This window comes from Xyrauchen texanus, chromosome 10, assembly GCF_025860055.1.
Source record: "Xyrauchen texanus isolate HMW12.3.18 chromosome 10, RBS_HiC_50CHRs, whole genome shotgun sequence".
NCBI classification, from domain to species: domain Eukaryota; kingdom Metazoa; phylum Chordata; class Actinopteri; order Cypriniformes; family Catostomidae; genus Xyrauchen; species Xyrauchen texanus.
The window spans coordinates 41,963,556-41,988,541 of NC_068285.1; the positions used below are offsets into that span (position 1 = coordinate 41,963,556).

The 24,986-nt window shown below is 40.2% G+C and overlaps 2 protein-coding genes across 2 annotated transcripts in view; one reads left to right on the forward strand and one right to left on the reverse strand.

Moving 5' to 3' along the window:
• LOC127650071 (transmembrane protein 222-like) lies at nt 1-23,106 on the forward strand. The gene is made up of 6 exons (XM_052135267.1): nt 1-139; nt 4,792-4,876; nt 8,514-8,545; nt 9,257-9,353; nt 10,195-10,325; nt 15,057-23,106. Exons 1-6 carry the CDS (start codon nt 21-23, stop codon nt 15,142-15,144), a joined length of 552 nt encoding a protein of 183 aa, XP_051991227.1. The 5' UTR covers nt 1-20; the 3' UTR covers nt 15,145-23,106.
• Nucleotides 1-24,986, reverse strand: part of LOC127650070 (syntaxin-12-like) — a 232,927-nt gene that overhangs the window by 113,759 nt on the left and 94,182 nt on the right. The gene's annotated exons all lie outside the window — the stretch shown is intronic.

A 24,986-nucleotide genomic window follows, 5' to 3' on the forward strand; every position in this document is an offset into this window, starting at 1 on the left:
TTCATCTTTCACAGCTGGTGATGGCGGATGCTGTGGAAATAGACTCTATGAAGAATTATAACATTGCGTTTGAGAGGATAGACCCGAGCATAAGCCGCTATCCCTACTGTATCGTTTGGACGCCAATCCCGGTGTTATCGTGAGTGATCCTCGCATCTAGTGTTGCTTTTGCTTCGTGTTAATGTTGTGAAAGCGGTACATTCCCGTACAAAAGCGGGTTGTGTCTATGCGATGGATGCATTACGCCGTATACAGTGCAAGAGAGAGATGCGTTGCGTCACCCAGCGCTTGACGTGTCGAGCACTTTGTTTATTTGGGATCATTTTAGACAATCGCGTCGCGTTTTACAGCGGTGCAGATAAAGTTTTAAACTTTGACTGCTTGGCTGTAAGAAAAGCACAACCGCTGTGTTTAAACTGATAATTCACCCAAAAATGAATATTCTGACATCATTTTCTCACCCTCATGTCATTGCAAACCCATAGTACTTTCTTTCTCCTGTGAAACACAAAACACTGTTTGCAGAATTTTGCTGCTCTTTTTCCCAGAATGAAAGTGAATGGGGACTGGGATTGTCGAGCTTTAAAAGCACCATAAAAGTATAATGAAATTAGTCAGAATGACTCATACACTATATTCCATGTATTATAAATCTACTGGATAGGTAGCCTATGTGTGAACAATTGACAGAAATGTAAGTTATATTTGCTGAAAATCTTTCCCCTCATCTGTAGTTCTCAAATTGCACACTTGCAACGTCATTGACTTCTTGCCTAATAGTGCGTTCATATACAACGCGAATTGAGCGTTTTGCGAGGCGCGATTACATACAAAGTCAATGCAAAGATGCAAAATCGCTTTATTCACGCGGGTTTAATTTTTTTAACTCGAGCAAGAAATCCGCATTACGCGTTGTCCCGAAAGCCTATCAGCATTGAAATTATTGATGTAGTAGCAGGAAAAATTATGTAGTAGCAGGAAAAATGGATGAGAAAATGGTTGTAGCGGTGTGTGTGGGCACCTGGAATTGTATGACTCAACGTATCTAGGAATTCCACAACAGATACAGAGCAGCAATCGTTGTGATATTGGCCATGGTTGATGGTGGAAAGATAAGTTGTCGTAGAAGCCCCACCATCCTGTCCTTTTCCGGAAGAGAAGGGGGAATATTCGCGGGTTTGCGTTTCTCGCGCAAACGCGAGTTTAAACCCAAATGTTATCCATCTACTTTGTGCCTCACACAAGTAATTTTTCCAACAATAGTTTAAAGACAGATTGTTTAACTTTTAATTGACACAATTCAGTGTGTCAGAAGTTTACATACACTAAGTTAGCTGTTCCTTCAAGCAGCTTGGAAAATTCCAGAAAATAATGTCAAGCCTTTAGGCAATTTGCCAATTAGCTTCTGATAGGCTAATTGGAGTCAATAGGAGGTGTACCTGTGGATGTATTTTAAGGCCTACCTTCAAACACAGTGCCTCTTTGCTTGACATCATGGGAAAATAAAAATAAATCAGACAAGACCTCAGAAAACAAATTGTGGACCTCCACAAGAAGGTACCACATTCATCTGTACAAACAATAGTACACAAGTATAAACACCATGGTACCAAGCAGCCATCATACCACTCAAGAAGGAGACACATTCTGTCTCCTAGAGGTGAAAGTAGTTTGGTGCGAAAAGTGCAAATCAATCCCAGAACAATAGCAAAGGACCTTGTGAAGGTGCTGGAGGAAACAGGTAGACAAGTATCTATATCCACATTAAAACAAGTTCTATATCGACATAACCTGAAAGACTGCTTAGCAAGCAAGATGCTACTGCTCCAAAACCACCATTAAAAAAGACAGACTACAGTTTGCAAGTGCACATGGGGACAAAGATCTTACTTTTTGGAGAAATGTCCTCTGATCTAATGAAACAAAAATGTAACTTTTTGGCCATAATGACCATCATTATGTTTGGAGGAAAAAGGGTGAGGCTTGCAAACCGAAGAACTCCATCCCAACCATGAAGCATGGGGGAGGCAGCATCATGTTGTGGGGGTGCTTTGCTGCAGGAAGAACTGGTGCACTTCCTAAAATAGATGGCATCATTAGGAAGACAAATTATGTGGATATATTGAAGCAAAATCTCAAGACATCAGCCAGGAAGCTGTCTCAAATGGATCTTCCGAATGGACCCAAAGCATACCTCCAAAGTTGTGGCAAAATTGGTAAAGCTCAACTAAATCAAGGTATTGGAGAGGCCATCACAAAGCCCTGACCTCAATCTGATCAAAAATTATGAAAAAGCATTTTTGACCAAGGAGGACTACAAAACTGACTCCGTTACACCGGTTCTGTCTGGAGGAATGGGCCAAAATTCCAGCAACTTATTGTGAGAAGCTTGTGGAAGGATACCCAAAACATTTGACACAAGTTAAACAAAGACAATGCTACCAAATGCTAACAAAGTGCATGTAAACTTCTGACCCAATGGGAATGTGATTAAAGAAATACAAGCTGGTATAAATCATTCTCTCTACTATTATTCTGACATTTCGCACTCTTTTTTTTTTCTTCATATTTACGCATTTTTATTTGATTCTTATACAGAATGCAAAATAAAACTATATAAATTAACTGAATCAACTATCATCCCTTTTACACCCCCATTAACTTCCTATCTTCCTCCCAATCCCCAACACCACTGTAACCCTCAACAAATGTCACTGTGGTCAAAGCCTTTTACACTTAAAATATAAACACATTTTTTTTTGAGACAATAAAAATATAACAATCAACAAATAAAGAAAGAAAATGAGAAAATAATAAAAGGATACAATTGACAATTTCAACAAAAAATCATGTTCACATTTAAAACTATAGAACTCTCTCCGCTGCCCTTCCCCAAGAGCCTTCCAAAAAGGATAAATAGCTGCCCATTTTTTATTAAATAACTCCAGGTTGCCTAGCATTCTATCTGACATATCTTCAAATGCTACCCTGCACATCTCTGTGTGCCACTCTTGAAATGAGGGTGCTCCAGCCGACTTCCATCCCCTAAGAATGACCTGTCTGCCAATTATAACACTGGCTAGGACCCAATTTTTTATATATTTATCCCCTATATTAATGACCACCCCATCGCCTAAAATACAGAGTCTGGGGCAAAATTAAATTTGAGTGCCCAATACGTCACACATAAAACTCTGAACCTTCAACCAAAATTCTTGGATGTTAACACACCTACAAAAAACATGGGTTGTGTCCCCATCTTCTAATTGGCATCGCTAGCAGGTGGGTGTGTCTTTAAGACCAAGCCTATACAATCTAATAAAATCATAGAATCAAAAATCTTAAATTGAATAGACATTTCACATTCTTAAAATAAAGTAGTGATCCTAACTGACCTAAGACAGGGAATGTTTTCTATGATTAAATGTCAGGAATTGTGAAAAACTGAGTTTAAATGTATTTAGCTAAGGTGTATGTAAACATCTTACTTCAACTGTATCATGGTACTAAATTATTACCATATTCATGTACAATGATATTTATATTGTACTGCAAAATACTCAGTACCATGTTTGTTTTTGGGACTTTTTGGTTCATGTCAAGTCATTTATTTTTATTAAAAGTAAAGTTGTTGATTGGTCTGGACACCATTTGGAAATGCAGTAATTCTATAACTTGCATGATCATTTTATGACCAGCAATTGCAAACACAACAGCTTTTTCTTGGACTTTGAGTCGAGTTTGAGCCAAGTGTTCTCATCTGGGGATCAGAAACCAAACCCCTTCTGATAATCACGTTTCACACAGATTGAAACTGATTAGAGGTGACCTTAAAACAGCTTTCTGGTGTCTTCTACTGTAGATTATCACAGTGTGGGAGATTTTACCCTTATCCCTGCTCTGTCTGGTCCCTTGCCCCATGTTTTGTTCTTCTACTGTATTTGGGTCAATAGCTTGCTCTCTAGGACATTCAGTGACAAATATGCACATGGACTGGAGCATCTGTGGGGTGCCAGCGTGTGCCCTACTCCACTTCAGCTGGTGCTTTTTTATTCTGGATATTTTTCAGTTGACAGTGCTATAAACAATAAGGACTTTTATGCTTGCCCATTTGGGTTAGTAGGTTAGATTTTTACTGCCAACATTTCACTGGCCCCACCTAGCTCACCTAAGTCACTATATATATATATATATATACTTATTTTTCAGTTTTTTTTTTTTTTCAAAACAAATCATGTTTTTTAACTCAACTGGCCCGAAATTCACGCTGGTCCCAGACCAACAGGCCATTCTTATTGTTGAGTTCTGCTGTTAGTCATATTACAACCGCTCTCTTGATAATACTTTTTTAATCACGTTGACAAGAGTTTTGGTCTCATGTCTAATCCACTTCCTTATCTGGTTGTCCTTAGGTTTGGTGTTGCTGGAATTCCAAAGGCAAAATAGCATGAATATGAATTGGCAGGGAAGCTGGATTTTGTCCAGGTGTATGATATTGAAAAGGGCGCTCTCCAGGATAAAGCCTCATGCTCATTAGCTGTCCTTTCAAAAAAAAAAGTGTGTGTGCATTTATTTATTATACTGTAGGCTGGTCATTTTCACAAAATTTTCCCCGACAGAGTGAAACACGACTAGGGGTTTTGCAGGCAACAATGTAATATGAAGGGTATTTCGATAGGTCACATCCCAACTTTCTGTTCAATAGGAACTACTTCAAAAGACGAAAGAAATATGCATTTGTCAATCCTTTTTATGGGGTCTTTAATTTGAGTTTTTCTGTTACTCTTTCAGATGGTTGTTTCCATTCATTGGCCACATGGGCATCTGTACATCCACTGGAGTGATCTGTGATTTTGCAGGTCCATACTTTGTCTCAGTGAGTATGTAACCACCAAAAAAGGTCTTTGCTGTTTGCTGAAATTTAGGCACTAGCACTTTAGTTCATGTCACTATGGTCGCTCAGATTATTTGTTTAGCTTAGAATTGTTCTTGTATCTTCTTCGCCCAAAAATATGATTGCGATAATTTTCTCACACCATTCGATATTGATATTTATCACAATATACATTTCATGATATTAATGGAAAAGGAAACTGATTCCACATGTTTGTTAGATATCAAGAATGAATTAAATGAAAAGTAATAAAACACCAACATTAAATCCGCAACAACCCACAATAAATTATGTATTTGCCCGGACAACGGAATACCCGACTGGTAGAGAATGCACAGATGAGTAGGTTCATTGCCAAAGAGATATTGCCCTTCACAACTGTTGTAAAGCCATCTTTAAAAAGTTGAACAAAACACATATAATAATTTTTTTTTCAGTTTCATTAGAATTTTAAGTTAATATAAATAAAAAATAAAGTTCAATGTTTGAAATCAAGCTGCCTTGCATTATTGTGTAGGCTATTGCTTAACGAAAATTACCCAATAGTACCATTTAGTGTCCAACCAGTAGTAAAACCGGTGTTACTCGGTTTGAACGTGAACATCTCACCAGTGTGAAAATTATGATATTGTGGCAAGTCTAATCTATATCAACATAAACCATGTTTATTGGCACCTGGAAAGAGCAAATGTACGCTCAAGGTTGCTAGATTAGACAAATTGAGTGTTACATTGTGCAAATTGTGCAAGTTTAAACCACTGATTTGATATATATTGAATCTCATGAAATCTGGCAACACTGAGCTTGTTAACAGCTTGAAGTTGCTTGTTACTGCATGATGACAGAGACATGTTATAAATTACCTACGGGCTGGATTGAACCATGTGGAAGGGCACAGGCCATAGTTTGAATTCAAGATGACCTTATTTTGACATCTAAAAGCCTATCAATGTTTGTCTGTTTTCAAAGAAGAAAGTGCCACTGGATAAAGTTCTCTGTAACTATTCCTATAAATTCCGTTCATAAGCATCATTTGAGGTCCCACTGGAAACCACAAGAAAGGTCAATACTTGCCACCCCCTTCCTCAGTGACCCTGACAAGCACATCCTGTTATTTACAAAAGGAAAATCTATAGCTGTGCACAAAGTTGCTGAGCAGAGGAGGAATCCTGTCTGTAATAGGACATGTGATGTAAGATACAGCTCTATGTTTCTCCTGTGTGGGATGCTAATTGTCATGTCCTCTGCCGATTCCAGAGTTCTGGAGGCTTCTTGTTAAAAATCCCCAGTAGTATCCCAGAGTTCACATTTAGGGCAACTTTCTCTCATATTTCACAAACGAACGCTTTTCCCAGAGCTGAAGATCGAAAATCCAGTAGACTTTCATGTAAATTATTTGACTGTAATACCTCTTAAAGCTTTAAAGCTGTGTCCACCAAACTCAACACAGCCCTTCTGACTTAGTAGGCTTTATTATGACATACAAAGCCTTAGCAACAACCAAGAACACCCTAGTAACCACATGGCGTTCAACCTCTCTCCTTAAACTCCCAAAGTATTAAAGCTATAAGGTCTAAACAATCTTCAATCATTTTTTTTTTATTTCATTCAAGACTTTGTCAAGCCAACATTAAGAGTTTGTCTAGGCATACTTATCTTGTTATCAAATAAAAGAGCTTTTTCATAATTTAGACAAGGTGCGAGATATTAAAGATATTATAATATGGATTGGGGTTAGGATATTACTGAACAGATCCCTGTCTGACAGGAGCAAAATTGAAGATTTTTCGGGAGAGCAGGGGAGGTAATTTGAGCGGATGTGGTTATTTGACCTTCTGTGACACGGGCCAGCACACTGTTAAGTGCACCACAATCTACTGAACATAACTCCACTCAGGGATGAAAACACGTAGTCTCATATGTACAATGATATCATTTGAAGTCATGAAAACAGGCAGTTTTATTTTAAGGGAAACGGGTTTCTAAAAATCCTTGAATTCCTTGACAAAGCATCTGAATTACTACATCCTTATGTCATTATGTCCTGTTGAGATCATACACTGTAAACCGTAATGTTGTCATTACTGGAAAAATCAAGTCATCTTAATTAAACATGACTTGGAATGTCAAGTTTGGGGCTTATACCTTTAATATTGAAGTTCCTTGAACTTATTTTTCTTAAAAAATCCGTAAACTTAAGATTTTAAATGTTAATAGCTCAAACTATTGACTACAAAATTGAGGCTATGGGGAATACCCACAATGCTTTGTGCTGTAGACATTATTTAATTGTTTCTTTGTTCAAAGGGAACATATGGGGGCATTTGAATAGTTGTTCATAGAGGTTTTAACTCTTGAAGTATTATTTATGTTGTTTTGTTGTAAATAGTTGTTTGTCACCATTAGTGTGATCTGTGTCTCCTTTGGTCATGTTGGACCTTGTTAACATGATCTCTGTTCTTCTTGTGGATATGCATCTAAAGTACGAGTACGTATTTCTGTGGATAAATAAGTTTAAAGGTTAAAATAAATATGTTTTAAGGTTAATGATTTACCTGCAATCGGTTATAATCTTCATTATTTAAGCTGTGTTATTGTATAACCTAAATTTGATTCAATTCAATAAAAATTATGGAGTTTGCATCTAGTTAGCATAACTTAAATAGTAAAGGTTATTCTACTGTAAATGAACAAAGTAAAGTTAACATAATTACACAAGTTTTGTAGATGACATTACTCAATTCAATTGAGGGAACGAGTTTACTTAATCAATTTATTATGGTTTTCAGAGTATGAACAGCCGTATATTACTAGTTTTATCTCAATCCCCTGTAATCAGACCTTTTCACTCACGGAATAAAAGAATCATGACTGACTGCAAACAGCTCATTTTTATAATGACTTTGGTGTCTGAGAATTTCTTTTTTTACGTGATGCATCTACCAAATGCATAAATGTAAATGTACTCTGCTACGTGTCAGCGCAACATAAACACAAAATTCACAGAGCGCACCTTTAAGCTTCTATTTCTGTATCTGATATAAATTATCAATTATATCCTGTATGTAAGCTCTCTGGGGCAGAGTGATCTTGAGGGAAAACTGGCAATAGGAGGTCACATTTTTTGTCTGCTGAAATCTGCATTCTCAATTTCCAAACTGCCCCTGTGCTGGAACTATAGTTGTATGCAGAAGTATATTTGTCACTCAACACAAGCACAAGACACGAGATACGAATGAAACATTTGAGTATTTGCATAGTAATTACATGAATGCACTTCTAAACTTATCTCTAACATAACTTTAACAGTGTTCTTTTTCGTCTGTGAATTAATCCGACATGAAAGGCGCAATGTTGCCAGTTTTTTTTTTTTTACATTTAAGTAGTAATTATATCATTATATTTCTAACCCAATCCCTAACAATAACCATATTGAGACCAAAACCTTTGTTAACATTTTTTGATGAACTATCCCTTTAAGAGCCCACCATTCAAGTCATAAAAAGTGTGCCAATTGATGGAAGCATCCGGATCAATATGAACAGACTTCCTCTTGTTTTATTTACACTGTACATACACCGATACAAAGTTTAACTGTCTCTTTCTGCTGTTCTTACAGGAGGATAACATGGCATTTGGAAGACCAACAAAGTGAGTTAAAAAAGATCTTAAAGGGACAGTTCACCCAAAAATAAATTTTCTCTCATCATGTTCTCACCCTCATGACATATCAGATGTGTGTGACTTTCTTTCTTCTGCAGAACACAAATGAAGATTTTTAGAACAATATCTCAGTTCTGTAGGTCCATATAATGCAAGTGAATGGTGACCAGAACTTTGTAGCTCAAAAAAGCACTTAAAAGAAACAAAAAAGTTATCCATATGAATCCAGTGGTTTAATGTGTGTCTTCAGAAGCGATTAATTTGGTTTTGGGTGAGAACAGACCAAACTATAGCTAATTTTTTTCACTTTACATCTTGCCATTTCTCAACCAAAACTAATTGGATCACATCTGAAGATATGGATTTATCCACTGGAGTTGTATTGATTACTTTTATGCTGCATTTATGTGGTTTTTGGAGCTTCAAAGTTTGATCATCATTTTCTTGCATTGTGAGGACCATCTGAGCTGAAATATTATTTTAAAAATCTTTGTGTTCTTCAGAAAAAAGAAAGTCATACACATCTGGGAAGGTAAATGATGAGAGAATTTTCATTTTTTGGGTGAACTGTCCCTTTAAGGGCATTTCTATTCAGAACGTTTACTAAGTCAGTTCTGAATGAACAATCCAATGAGGTTATCAAATAAATTGAATTGAATTATAGGGTTAGAATTTTCATGATTTCCATCTATTTCTCAGGTACTGGATGTTAGATGTGAGTAAAGTATATGCCAGCGGATCTAACGTTTGGGACACAGCAGTGCACAATGCATCAGAAGAGTATAAACAGAGAATGGTAATGAGTGTGCGTTTCTTCATTGTTTCTTTTTCCAAAAAAGTGTTACAATTTATGTTGTATAGTTATTAAATACATTTATATGGTCAAAAACTGTGAATTCTCCCATACAGCATTCTCATTTGATGTGTTTGCTGAGTGATTTTAGAACAGACTTTTTTTTTATCCCCTTTTCTCCCAATTTGGAATGCCCAATTCCCACTACTTAGTAGGTCCTCGTGGCGGCGCGTTTACTCACGTCAATCCAGGTGGCGGAGGACAAGTCCCAGTTTGCTCCGCTTCTGAGACAGTCAATCCGTGCGTCTCATCACGTGGTTCGTTGTGCATGATACCGCGGAGACTCACAGCATGTGGAGGCTCATGCTACTCTCCGCGATCCACGCACAGCTTACCACACGCCCCATTGAGAGTGAGAACCACTAATCATGACCACAAGGAGGTTGGAGTCCTGGCTGGAGTCACTTAGCATGCCTTGGATTTGAACTTGTGACTCCAGGGGTGGTAGTCAGATCCTTACTCGCTGAGCTACCCAGACCCCTAAAGCTGTCATTGTTGCAAGTAGAGGATTCGTGGATGAGCAGAAAGTTACAGCATGAGAAGAATACAGCATGTATTTAAATAGAAGTAGTTATTTTGAGCATTGTAACTGTATTTACTGTCATTCCGAATCAATTTAAAGCATCCTCAATGAATATAATTATCTTTTTCTGTCGCAAACATAAAAACTTCTAGTATTTCCAAACTTTTGAAAGGTTGTGTTGTACATTTATTTTCATGAGCATTTGTGCGAATAAAGTGCTATTTAATTTTTTGACAATTATCTCTATTATTCTTCCTCCAGCACAATCTTTGTTGTGACAATTGTCACTCACACGTTGCCATGGCACTGAACTTGATGCACTATGACAACAGCACCTCGTGGAATATGGTGAATCTCTGCCTGCTTGCACTCATTCATGGCAAACATGTCAGGTGAGATTAATGTGTGCACTCACACTGTTGCACCTAAATAAACTTGTGCATGTGTTTGTAAGGGCTCTTCCCATAAAAATGATTTGGTGTTGGTTGAATACACATCACATTTCCTTGAAGGCAAGTTAGACCATAATGCCTCTGGGCAGCTATTTTCAGTCCTACAATTACAGCTACTCTTCACTTGAATAGGGAAAGACGAAATCTCCAAAACTGTTGGTCAAAATTGCAATCAAATAACATATCTCCAATCATCAATAAAAATCTGTTGTAAAAAACACACATTTTTCAGGCTGGTCTAGCTGATTCAATCACCCTCATGTCGTTCCAAATATCTATGACTATCTTCAATTGAACACAGTTGTTGGAAAAATGGTGGAAAATAAGCTTGATCTGTAAAGCAGTACATCTTAAGTGGAGCACCACTTCTAAGTTTAGATGCAGTCTGTTTTTATAGAATAGAGGTGCACCTCATAGGACCTTTGAACATGGACAGATTTGACAAAAATGTTCATTCCATGTGTGAAAGAGACAAATTCTTGTGTGAAAAAGAAAAATCTAGGCTACTAGAGTTGCTTGTCCACAGGACACTGTCAACACATTTTTGTGGCAGTGTGGTCTTGGCCTAAATGAGCTGCTGTTTCATTTAAGATCCATGTTTCGACATCATTGATACATTGATTTGAACAACCACTTAACCCTAAGTATTAAACCTCAGATGTGAGTGATACATCTGTATTGAGCTTGAAGGGCAGAGAACATTTACATTAAATCAAATCCATTTCTTTGGGTGTCAGCGTGGTCACAGATTACGGCCATTTTGAAATCCTCTACTGCAGCTCTGGACATACGGCAATATAGAAATGAGAAATTGGGCCCAGTGCAGTTTTTGGTGTCAGCTAAAAATGTCATGACACCTGAAGTTGTCCACTCAAAGTCTAATAAGGGAATATTTCAGACACAAATCTGGTAGCTGTCTGAAAATATAGTGCATGTGTATTGACCCTCAGGGACTTACACAGTGGTAGCATTTCGCTGGTATCTCCCAATGGCACCCAGGTGTAATTGAAAGTGATGTTTGAGTGCATGTTTCTCCTAGCACAATATGTTCAGTGTGCATCTATCAGTGTTTATTGTGTGAATGGGATTGTCAGTCATTGGAAAAGGACCTGCAGGTATGAACTGATGATTAGGGCCTTATTAACGCACAGGCGTTTTAACTACTTTTGCATTATACGCAGGCACGAGCGAAACAGAAGATGATGTCTTTGGTGATCCTTGCGCTGTCACAGATTTTGTAAAAAGTTTTGATGCCAATATATTTTACCATTACATCTGTGAGGAGAGCAGCTCTGGCAACAATTGTGTACATATCTCTCATACTGTACGACTCTTTCAGCAACACTGATCAGTTGATCAGTGTTGTTGTAATGGTGAATCAAATCGAAATCTTTAATGATGATTTTGTATCCAGGCAAACAAAGGGCATGGGTTTACCCTGCGTATATTAACATTTGTGTGCACTAGCTCGCTTACAAGCTGAGGTAAAATTTTGCTCAATTTACCTTACAAATGATGAAGAAATGTAAGATGTTGCATGCTAAAATCCTACAGTGATCAGCAAGTCTGCTAAGAACAAGCAACCTTTTCTGGTAGATAGTTGTAATAATATTGTAGCCAGAATGCAATCTTTACATTATCCCTTTTTCAATTAACAAAAATCAATCCTCAGTGTTGTCCGACGGTCCGCATTCAATGGCACGTATACGGCCCGCGGGCCGCTAGTTGCCCATCCCTGGTGTAGATCATATTGATTGAGTGTGAACACAGAACTTGTGAGTATCAGTATAAAGTCTGCTCCAATTTACAGCTTATTCTGGCAAAGTAATGACCACTTAGACAGGGAGAGACCATATAAAGATGTATTGAACAAACCCTTAAACCTAAGAATTAAACTTAGATGCTAATTCGTCCCATACCATTTGGGCTATGGATATGAACATTACCTTAAGATCATACATTTAGTTGAACATAGAGGTGTGACATCAATTTAACGATTTTCACTTGGTAGACGATAAAATGGGTGATGTATTTCTGATTGGGCTAGTAAGCAACTACCAAGAACAACTAGCAACCACATACCAACATGCTTAAAACCACCAAGAACACCCTAGCAATGCCCTAACAACAGCATAGCAACAGCACTGGCAACCAGCCAGAACATCCCAGCAACCACTTAGCATCACCCCAGTAACCATTTAGAACAACATAGCAACCAAATACCAATGTGCAACAACCACTCAGAATGCCTTAGCAATGCTTAGGCAACCACCAAGAATACAGCAACACACAACAGCTGCACAGCAATGCACTAAGAACCACTGAGATAACCATAGCAACAGCATAGCAACAATCCTAGTATCCAGCCAGAACATCATAGCAACCAGATAGGCCTACCAATCACTTAGACCACAACACCATTGCAATGCTTAGGCAACAACCCAGAACACCATAGTAACCACATCGCAATGTACTAAGAACTACTCAGAACACATTAGCAATGCTTGGGAAACCAACCAGAACACTCTAGCAATGCCCTAACAACTGCATAGCAGCACAGCGACCCTTGCAACCATCCAGAAGATCATAACCAGGCCTACCAACGTGCTTACAACCACTCAGAACACAACACCTTAGCAATGCTTTGGCAACAACTAAGAACACCATAGAAACTGCAAAGCAACATGCTTACAACCCCCAAGAACATCCTAGCAATGCTTAGGCAACAACCAAAAACACCATAGAAACTGCATAGCAACATGCTTACAACCACCCAGAACACCCTAGCAATGCGCTAACATCTGCTGAAATCACCATAGTAACAGCATAGCAAGGACACTGGCAACCAGCCAGAACATCCCAGCAACCACTTAGCAACACCCTAGAAACTATTCAGAACAACATAACCACATACAAACAAGCTAACAACCACTCATTGCTAACGCCTTAGCAATGCTTAGTCAACCACCCAGAACACAGCAACGCACAAACAACTGCACAGCAATGCACTTGCAACCACTGAGATCACCATACCAACAGCATAGCAACAATCCTAGAAGCCAGAACATCCCAGCAACCGCATACAAATGTGCTAACAACCACTTAGAACACCATAGCAATGACTTAAAAACTGAATAGCAATGCACTAGCAACCACAGAGATCACCTCAGCAACACCCTGGCAACCACCCAGACCATCCTTGCAACTCCTTAGCAACAACCCTGGCAGCAACCATCCAGAACATCATAGCAACCAGAGCATGTGAGCGGATTGGTGATAATTTTACTAAACCAGCATATCACAAAGCACATACTGTGTTGAGCAAGTGGCGCTGAGTGGCCTGAGCGAGCGGAGTGGAATTTCAATGTGCTCTCCACTCGCTCAGGCCACTCAGCACTGCTTGCTCAACACAGTATGCGCTTTGTGATATGCTGGAACCTGCAAAATAAGTAATAGGCCTGAGGTTATGGATGTCAAGCATTGTTTTAGTGAAGTTGAAAACCTTAAAACATAAATAAATGCAAAGTATTTAAGTAAGGGAGTGTGTAAAGACTGAGAGTTAGCAAAGATTGCTTAATCATATGCGTGACATTGCCAGAAAGCATGAGGATGTGCTGTGCAAACATGGTAGTGCAGAAAAAGGTGAGCTAGTAGGCTACACTACCATTTGATAATAAATTAAGAAATAAGTAGTACGGTATCTTGTTGTTTTGTAATATTGTCAGTGTTGCTGTCAGCTAGATGCAAGCCCGGTTCTGTAGATGTGCGAATGTTAGAGCACCCTCAATTAAATATGTAAGCTTGATAAAACTGTATATTGGCAAAGCATATTTCCTTGATCCCAGCAAACACACACAAACAATCCCTGCATCAAAACTAATAAACATGTATGATCTTGCAGATCTGTGTGTCCTAATATGCAGGTGCAGCATTCTGCTTTCATGCCTTCATTGTACGATTGACCATTTGATTGGTAAAGATTTCCGCTCTCGTATAGAGAATTTCATAGCGGAATTATCTCACTTAATCAATTGCTCGTTGCTTACATAACTGCTGCTCAGTCTCACTTCGCTCACATGCTCTGATAGCAACCACATACCAACACGATAACAACTCCCCAGAACACCATAGAAACCGCATGACTATGCTCTACAACCACATAGATCACCATAGCAACAGCATAACAACTTGACAAATATACAGAACATCCTATCTCCCACTTAGACATGCCCTATCAACCATCCAGAACATCATAGCAACCACTAACAACCACTCAGAACTAACAACCACTTAGAACACCTTTGCAATAGACAAATCACTCAGACCACAAAACCTTTGCATTGCTTAGGCAACAACCCAGAACACCAAATCAACTGCATAGCAACGTGCTACATCCCCAGAGCACTACCATAGAAACATTCTGGAAACCACCCATACCATCCAAGCAACCACATGCCAATGCGCTAACAACCACCCAGAACACCTTAGCAACAGCATAGCAACCACTCAGAAAACCTGAATATCATGGTGGCAAGTCTTGCACTGGCAGGCACCACTCACATTTTCTTCAGAAAATGTCAAAATGTAAATTCTTTTAACTTATTTTCATTGAACTTTTCTTAATTTCTTTTCTAACATACATCTCTGCCTTGTTATTTTTTCTTTCTACAGTTGTGTGGGCTTTCTGAAGACTTGGCTTCCATTCTTCACCTTAACCATTGTCATCTTAGTAGTAGCCCTGTGTCTAAACCTGAGATGACCAGACTTGGATCAAGCAGACGTGGGCAGTTCAGGGTTGGTGGGTTATTGAGCCCAGCACCCTGCTGGATAACCAGTTTCTCCAGCTTACAGTGGGACTCCAATATATGTCAACTGGACCAGAGGGGGTCAACACAGTCCCGTTCAACTCTTCCAAACGTAGAGGAGCTCAACATCGAAACTCTAAGTGCAGGCCTCTTTGTTGTAGGGTACACCATGGCTTTAATGTCTTGTGGTGATTTAAGATGCTATTGTCAAAAACTTGTCTTCCAAAGACACTTTTAAAGTTTATGGTGCTCATTTATTGTTTGGTTAGATACTGATCTCCAAACTAGAACTTCTGTGTACAAAAAATAACACTCTTACTTGAAATATAAATGTCTTATATTTTAAATATTACTTGAATATAAATTTCTAATGATTATTTTCGAAATACACAGAGATATATCTGAAGATGGATTTCCATTTAAAATGAGTGCTCATCTACAATCACACTTTTAAAATTGTGTTTTGTATAAAGATGACCAATTTGGCTTTTCTTATTGGCAAGGCTTAACAGCATCATGGCATCACAAAAAATGGTATAACTGATCTTTTAAATGGTGTAGCTTGGCGTGCTTTTAATAGTAATTTGTTCCATATAATTACATATGGAAGTTAGCACTGAAAACATTTATAAAGCAGTTGATGATGCTGTCTTGTATTATTTATATTTAAAAGCATTCTTTAAATCAAACTGTATGGCCTGCTTATATTATATTGCATGATATACTGTTAAATCAACAATGATCAGCAATTGCGACTTATTTTACTTCCATAATGTGATGTATTTTGGAGTGAAACACAATATTCAGCAAGAACAAAATGGTTTGATAAAAAAAGAAACAAAGGAACGAATTGACTGGAACATGTTCCATACTAGAATGTAGCCAGGTGATTGGAGAAGAACGTGACATCAGCCAAAAACCAACAAATAGTGTCAGATGCAAATTAACGTTTTGTATTATTTGTGTTTTGTTTGCTTTATTTGTTTTGTATTTGTAAACATTCTCTCAAGAAGTATGCGGGAAGCAGGGTGGCAGTCCATGTAAATCAGCTTTTATTGAGTTTTCAGCTTCACAAAGAAAAAACAGTCTTTTCAGCTTCACAGATAAAGAAGTGGCTTTTCAGCTTCACACAACTCTCTCCCCCGGTCCGTGGCTCTCGTGGCCACTGAAACAAGACAGGTGTTTAGTATTAACAACCACCTGGTGATGGCCCTTACCGCTTCCTCTCTCCCCAGTGATAGACACATGACCACGTCCCACTCCACATACCCCCACCACCCAACTCAGGCCCCAGGGCGTCCGACCTGCTAACTCCCCCCACATTCCTGGAGAAGAAATCAGCCACAACCATCTGTGTCCTCAGCCTGTGGACCACCTTAAATTTTAATGGCTGAAGTGCCAAGAACCAACGAGTGATCCGCACATTGTTATCCTTCATGCGGTGGAGCCACTAAAGCGGGGCGTGATCCAGTGGAAGATGAAGGCCCGAAGGTAGTAGCGGAGGGATAGTACCGCCCACTTGATGGCAAGACACTCTTTCTCGATGGTGCTGTACTTAGTCTCTCTCAAAGTGAACTTACGACTAATGTACAACACGGGACGCTCCACACCCTCCACCTCCTGCGAGAACACGGCCCCCAACACCCTCGCTGATGCATCCGTCTGTAAAATAAAGGGGAGAGAGAAGTTAGAAGCAGGTAAAAGAGGTACGGCACAGAGTGCAGATTTCACTCTCGTAAAAGCCTGTTGCTTCATCCACTAGACAGGATCTGGTGCTCCTTTTTTAGTGAGAACAGTCAAGGGGCTGGTGATGTCAGAGAAATTAGGAACAAACCTTCTGTAATAGCCTGCCAGCCATTCCCATGAACTGCCTCACCTCCACTTTGGATGTGGGCAGGATGTTATCGCTGCGGTCTTATTAATTTGGTGATGTACCTGCCCATGACCCAAGTGGGAGCCCAGATACCGTACTTCCACCTCCCCAATTGCACACTTCAGCATGGCTCTCAGATGCTGCCTCTGCCAATCATTACTGTATATAATGATATCATCTAAGTAGGCAGTGGGATGCGCTGCGTGTGGTCGGAGGATCTTATCCATGAGATGCTGGAAACTGGCTTTAGCCCCGAACAAACTAAACGGAAGAGTGACGAATTGGTGTAATCCGAACGGTGTGGAAAATGCAGTTTTTTCTCAGGATAATGGAGTTAAGGGGATCTGCCAATATCCCTTAGTTAAATCCAGTTTCGAATAAAATTGAGCCGCACCCAACCGATCGAGCAGTTCGTCAATTCGGGGCATTAGGTACTTCAAATTTAGACACCGTGTTGACTTACCAGTAATCAACACAGAAACGGACTGACCTGTCACTCTTAGGTTCAAGAACAACCGGGCTCCCCCAATTGCTGTGCGATTCTTCAATTACCCCCATCTTGAGCATTGCCTCTATTTCATCCCAAATCACCTTTTTCTTGTGTTCGGGTATGCGGTATGGCCGACTAGACACTTCTCAATATGGTGCTGTATGAGGTTAGTCCAACCGGGAAATGTAGAGAACACATCCGGAAACTCTTTTTGCAACCTGGCCATGAGCTGGGACGATGAGAGGTGGACTCCACAATGGGTGAATGGATCGGCTTTGAACTTCACCTCTGGCCCAAGCTCCGCCCTCTCAGGAACTACCATCACCATGGAAATAGGGACCGCCTCTCTCCGTAATTTATGGAGGTTGTGGTGGTAAATTTGATATGCCCCGCTTCTATCTGTTTGTTTAACTTCATAATCGAGGTCCCCGACTCGCCGTGTAACCTCAAAGGGTCCTTGCCACTTGCCGAGTAATTTCGAGCTCGATGTGGGGAGTAATTCAAGTACTTTGTCTCCAAGTGCAAATTCCTTTTGCTGGGCACCCCTATAATACAGCCAGCTTTGTGTCTCTTGAGCTTGGAGCAAATTCTGTTGTGACATCTGACCCCAGTGTGTGTAGCTTTGCTCAAAGATCAAGGACGTACTGAATTTCATTTATGCTCTGGGAAGGTCCTTCCGACCCACGCCTCCCATATGACATTAAGCACCCTTTGTCTCCCAGTGCAAGCGTTAGAATGATGTCCATACAGGAGCTCGAAGGGGGAAAACCCAGTTGAGTCTTGTCGGACCTCCCTGACTGCAAATAATAGGGGGTCCAGCCATTTGTCCCAATTTCTAGCATCCTCGTGTACGAACTTACGAATCATGTTTTTCAGGATGCGATTAAATCATTCCACCAGCCTGTTAGTTTGCGGGTGATAAACGCTGAAGCGAATCGATTGAATCCCCAGTAATTCATAAAGTTCGGGTAGCGTTCGTGACATAAACGTAGTGCCTTGGTCGGTGAGGATTTCGTTCGAAATTCCCACCCGGGAGATAATTTTGAAGAATGCCTCCGCAACACTGTGTGCTGAGATGTTGCGCAGAGGCACTGCTTCCGGATATCGTATTGCGTAATCCACCAGGACTAACACAAACCGATATCCACGTGTTGACCATTCTAATGGCCTTACGAGGTCCATATCAATTATTTCGAAGTGGTCCTTGTTTTGCGGTAATGGGCGCAATAGCGCTCTTGGGGTGGCTGGTTGATTCACCAACTGACATTCGTGGCATGCCGCCCACCACCTGCGTACATCCCCGTGAATGCCCAGCCAATAAAAACGGGCCATTAAACGGTGCAGTGTTCTTTCTTGTCCTAATTGACCCGCCATAGGTTTTGTGGTGAGCCTCCTGGAAAAGTGTGTCCCGATGGCTCCTCGGGACTAATAACTGGTTTGTGTTCGTATGGGTTTGAGTGTCTTGCATCACTCGATACAACCAGTCCCTAATAATTGAAAAGTATGGATATGTGAGGCCAACGTCAGGCTGGAGCTGCTGGCCATCGATTACTCTCACTTGGTCAAAGGTGATTTGTCACGCAACTGCTCTAGAGGGAACTCCCCCTCCAGGAAATCCTTAACGGCTGGAATGCCGGAGGATTCCCCTCCTGTGTCATTCTGATGTTGAGTAGGCACGGACAGCCCTGGCTCCGCCTCCCCAGCCATCGCGTCACACATTACACACAGTGTTTTTGGCTTGCAGTACCCATCTGCACACAACGCTTTTAATAACCTTTTAAACCCCAGCCAATTTGTTCCCAAAATCAGCGGATGGGTGAGGCGGGAATTAACCACGGCCTCCACTATATGATTTACTCCCCAAAATTATATAACAGTAGTCAGTACCGGGTATTCGTGAACATCCCCATGCACACACCTTACTAACACCTTGTGATTTGTACTCAGAGCCCCGTCATAAACCAAGCCGTAGTGGATCGAGGTTTGGTTGCAACCTGAATCCACCAGGGCTTGGTATGTATGCCCCTTAACCCTTACCGGTATGCAATATGTCCCAGCTCGATTGGGTGAGGCCTGTGGCATGTCAAGGATCCGGATGCACATCCCCACTTCCATTATCGGTTCCCCGCAACTCCAACAGACTGGCCCAGGCTCCCCGGCTGCACCCGGGGCGGGTGCATTGTGCGCTGACCTCACTCAGCGTAAGGGAGTGGAACCACTGACGATGTTGTTCGGGGTGCGGGCCACCCATTGCAGGACAGCGGTCTTCAGTTTCACATAGTCCAGGCGACCCTTAGCTGGCAATTGTTGTGCCATGAGTTGGGACTCCCCAGAAAGCAGCTGAAGCAAGTGGAGGATCCACTGGGCTTGAGGCCAGCCAGAGGCGGTGGCTGAGTGTTCAAAGAGGCCCAGGAACGCCTCTTGGTCATCCTGAGGGCCCATCTTCATCAGGAGGAGGTGCAACTTCATTGCTGACTCTGGGGACACGGCAGACGATCCACCTGGAGCTAGCCAGCTCTGTAGAGCCTGCCAATCCTTGACCTGGGCCTGGAGGAGCTCCTGGAAACATCGCTCCTGGCGAAGGAGGGCTTGGTGATTGGTCTCCTGGATGCTAGCCAGGCTGCAGATGACTTTGCCCAGCGGTGAGGTGTCCATGGCGACCAGTCTTCTTCCTTTGATTCCTGGGTTTCGGCACCAGTGTAAACATTCTCGCTAGAAGAAAGTGGGAAGAGGGGTGGCAGTCCAGGTAAATCGGATTTTATTCAAGCACTTTCAGCTTCACAAAGAAAGAACAGGCTTTTCAGCTTCACACATAAAGAATAGGCTTTTCAGCTTCACAGATAAAGAAGGGTCTTTTCAGCTCAATCAACTCTCTCCCTCGGTCCGTGGCTCTGGTGTCCTTTTATAGCCCATCTTCATCGTCACTGAAACAAAACACAAGTGTTTAATATTAAAAACCACCAGGTGATGGCCCTTACCGCTTCCTCTCTCCCCAGTGACAGACACATGATAACGTCCTGCTCCACAGTATTGTTTTTGTTTTCTTTTTGTTTAATTTTTGTTGTTTTGTTTTTGTATTGTTGTTTTGACTGTTTTTTGTTTTGCTTTGGTTGTTGTTATTTTGTGTCCAGAACTTATATGACGCAGTAAAGCTCCCAAATTATTGTTTTGACATTAAATATCAAAGGATACACTATCAGATTGACTTTTGATTACAACTGGCACAGTTTACTTAGTGTAATGACAACACAACATTAATGATAACATACGTTGTGTTCCATAAACCCTACGATTTGGGTAATGTTTATGAAGAGACTCATGAATTACAGTCAACATGACACATCACTCACTCGCAACCCATTTTACATATGTAATGTGCCACATTTTGGAGTGAAACAGGATATTTTCGATGAGAAACATTTAGGACGGTGCTTAATTTTATCCATCTTGTCATTTTGGGAGCGGAGCAAGTTATTATATTAAGATTAAAATTGTATAGTGATCATTGCAAAGACTAACATTTTGTTTCTTTGGAATAATGTGCACCACTCAATAAGACCATGAATGTGTACTGAAAAATAGGTTTAGTTTTAATGTTGACTTTAAGGAGGTACATAGCTCAAAGTGTTTGTACATTAAATGGGTCCAATTGGTTCATCCCCTAGATTACAGCCAAACTCCATCACAGTAATCCAGAAAACAGCTCTCCCTTTTGTCTCTGTTAGAGATTTGTTTGCTTTTCTCTAAGTTTGTATTAAGTTTCGAACACCAATTGAATCCAAGAATATGCTCTGTACACCAAATCCTTTACCATGGCTACTATTTCAGAATTAAATCCACCCATTGTTTGACTCAGAACATTCACAGAGCCCCCCTCTTCCTTCCTTACTGTATTACTCCCATCTCACATCCCATCTTTTTCTCTCCCTCTTTCACACTCCTTCACTCTTTGGAAGTATTGCCAAGAGCAGCAAGTAGCCAGGTGTCTTACGCTCTTTGAAGACTCTTAATAAAGATTTTAAGATTGGCTGGTGTGTTTGAGGATTGTGGCCCCTGCTGGTACAGGCTAGAGTTGATCAGATTAGAAAGACGCAGTGAAATATCATTGGCTCACTGACATAATTACCTTTGGATTTCCTGTCTTCAAAGATGTGAATTGATGGATCAGAAGACACTTTTAAAGTTTCTGCAGCCCTGAAGTTCCCATTTCCGGTTTGTAATTCCTGAAAGCTAATAGTATTCCACAGGGTAAATACTGTTATAAAGTATAACAATTCATTCACTGATAGTTTTCTATGGTTACGATATATAAAATGTAAAAATGTACTTAGCACTTTCCATGAATAGGGTACAAAATAGGACCTGAAACAAACTCTTTTTTTTTTTTTGGTGTATTGAAAATTGAAACAGTGAACATCAGAATCAGAATAAGCTTTATTGCCAAAACAATAGGACATATAACATAGAATGGTGTATGTACATGTGCAAGTGGTAATATATGTGCAAGTTAGGGGTATGTACAGTTATTTAATTAAATATGTTAATTGATATATGTACATGAGATATGTATTTACATTATTGCACTATGGGGGAGTCCTGAGGCAGTTTAATTGTTCATAAGAAAAATGGCTTGAGGGTAAAAAACTGTTCTTGTGCCTGGATGTCCTGGTGCTGAATGCTCTGTAGTGCCAGCCAGAGGGCACCAGTTCAAAGAGGGAGTGGGCAGGGTGTGTGGGGTCCAGAGTGATTCTACCTGCACGTTTCCTCACTCTGGAGACATACAGGTCTTGGTCAATAATCCTCTCAGCAGTCCTGAATGTCCGTTGTTGTTTCCTTCCGTCTGATTTTGTGACTGAACAAAACCAGACATTTATAAATGTACGCAGGACAGACTAGTGTGAAATAAACTCAATGACAAGCTCACAATTGCAGCCTGATCTTATGAAATCTACTTGACCATGGCAACACTTTTGCATTATGTGCCTTATTTCACGTTTTGCTGCAGTTTCCCTGTAAGATGTCCAGCGGGGGGGGTTGGGGGGCAAAAGCGAGTGAAATGATGTTGTAAGCAGCTGAGGTTTGTAAGGTTAATTTTAGATGGACATTTTATTGAGTAAAAGGCACTTCCCTAACATAAAACTTTTACTTAAACCTAAAAGATAAATGGGAGGTGAACAAAACAGACATCCTGCAAAAAACAAAACAAAATTCTGAATGTATCACGTTATTTTGTGTTTCTTCTATGTTACTTTGGTTTTACTTTTACTTGCATTTCGAGTGTCCTTGGCTGGGCTCTAACCACAGTGTTCTGAGTTCAATGTCCAACACTCTATCAGGTGAGCCACCATGGAAGCTAATCATTCTGGAATAAGTGTGTAAATGTAGGTGGGTCTGTACAAGCATTAACATGTATTGTTTTTCAAATGATGCATTATAGTAAAAGTGTTTTCATATCATAACATCAGTGTGTGAGTAATAGTGTGAAAAATAAGTGTTTATAAAGTCAAAATCAGCCATTGTACCTGTGATTTGTGTGAAAGTGAATAAAACACAGTTTTTGCAGCACCTCTAGTGTTCATTTCACCACTGCAGTGAAATGTAGAAAGCGGCACGTAAAAGTCAGTTTAGTAAAATTTTATTATATTAACATTCATTGTATGAGACTAGGTTGCACAGTTGTAGTACAAACTGAATTGTGAGTTTATTTCTCTTATTTGAGAGTTTTAAACTTGCAATTGTGACTTTATTTCATGCAATTATGTTGCTGACTTATTATTTTAAATCTCACAATTATGAGATCTAAACTCACAATTAAGTCTGTCATGCAATTACGTGTTTGTTACTAAGTTTACGCCACTGACCTATGTTATGACTTTATATTTCATGATTGCACAAAAATAAAGTTGGTTTAATTAAATTTATATCTTGCAATTGCGAGTTTATACCAATTTAATTGCGAGAATACAGTCACAGTTGTGAGGAATAAAGTAAAAATGTATTTTAAATTACTTAAATAATAATAATAATATTTTTTTTTTTTCTGTGGTAGGATCTGGCTTCTGCAGAAAGATGTTTTACCTTCAGAGAATTAACATCAACTATATAGATCAAACTCTTATATGAGGCTTGTCATTTTTGTTACCCTGTTTAAATTCAGTTTACATCCCAGATTTGTGTTTTTATATACAGTGAGGAAAATAAGTATTTGAACACCCTGCTATTTTGCAAGTTCTCCCACTTAGAAATCATGGAGGGGTCTGAAATTGTCATCGTAGGTGCATGTCCACTGTGAGAGACATAATCTAAAAAAAAAAATCCAGAAATCACAATGTATGATTTTTTAACTATTTATTTGTATGATACAGCTGCAAATAAGTATTTGAACACCTGTCTATCAGCTAGAATTCTGACCCTCAAAGACCTGTTAGTCTGCCTTTAAAATGTCCACCTCCACTCCATTTATTATCCTAAATTAGATGCACCTGTTTGAGGTCATTAGCTGCATAAAGACACCTGTCCACCCCATACAATCAGTAAGAATCCAACTACTAACATGGCCAAGACCAAAGAGCTGTCCAAAGACACTAGAGACAAAATTGTACACCTCCACAAGGCTGGAAAGGGCTACGGGAAATTGCCAAGCAGCTTGGTGAAAAAAGGTCCACTGTTGGAGCAATCATTAGAAAATGGAAGAAGCTAAACATGACTGTCAATCTCCCTCGGACTGGGGCTCCATGCAAGATCTCACCTCGTGGGGTCTCAATGATCCTAAGAAAGGTGAGAAATCAGCCCAGAACTACATGGGAGGAGCTGGTCAATGACCTGAAAAGAGCTGGGACCACCGTTTCCAAGGTTACTGTTGGTAATACAATAAGACGTCATGGTTTGAAATCATGCATGGCACGGAAGGTTCCCCTGCTTAAACCAGCACATGTCAAGGCCCGTCTTAAGTTTGCCAATGACCATTTGGATGATCCAGAGGAGTCATGGGAGAAAGTCATGTGGTCAGATGAGACCAAAATAGAACTTTTTGGTCATAATTCCACTAACCGTGTTTGGAGGAAGAAGAATGATGAGTACCATCCCAAGAACACCATCCCTACTGTGAAGCATGGGGGTGGTAGCATCATGCTTTGGGGGTGTTTTTCTGCACATGGGACAGGGCTGACTGCACTGTATTAAGGAGAGGATGACCGGGGCCATGTATTGCGAGATTTTGGGGAACAACCTCCTTCCCTCAGTTAGAGCATTGAAGATGGGTCGAGGCTTGGTTCTTCCAACATGACAATGACCGAAGCACACAGCCAGGATAACCAAGGAGTGGCTCTGTAAGAAGCATATCAAGGTTCTGGCGTGGCCTAGCCAGTCTCCAGACCTAAACCCAATAGAGAATATTTGGAGGGAGCTCAAACTCTGTGTTTCTCAGCGACAGC

Excerpts from the sequence above, each read along its gene's own strand:
- LOC127650071 (XM_052135267.1), top strand. The coding sequence starts at position 21 with ATGGCGGATGCTGTGGAAATAGACTCTATGAAGAATTATAACATTGCG. Across the intron at positions 8,546-9,256 it reads GCATTTGGAAGACCAACAAA|GTACTGGATGTTAGATGTGA; the intron begins GTGAGTTAAAAA and ends TCTATTTCTCAG. Across the intron at positions 10,326-15,056 it reads ATTCATGGCAAACATGTCAG|TTGTGTGGGCTTTCTGAAGA; the intron begins GTGAGATTAATG and ends TTCTTTCTACAG.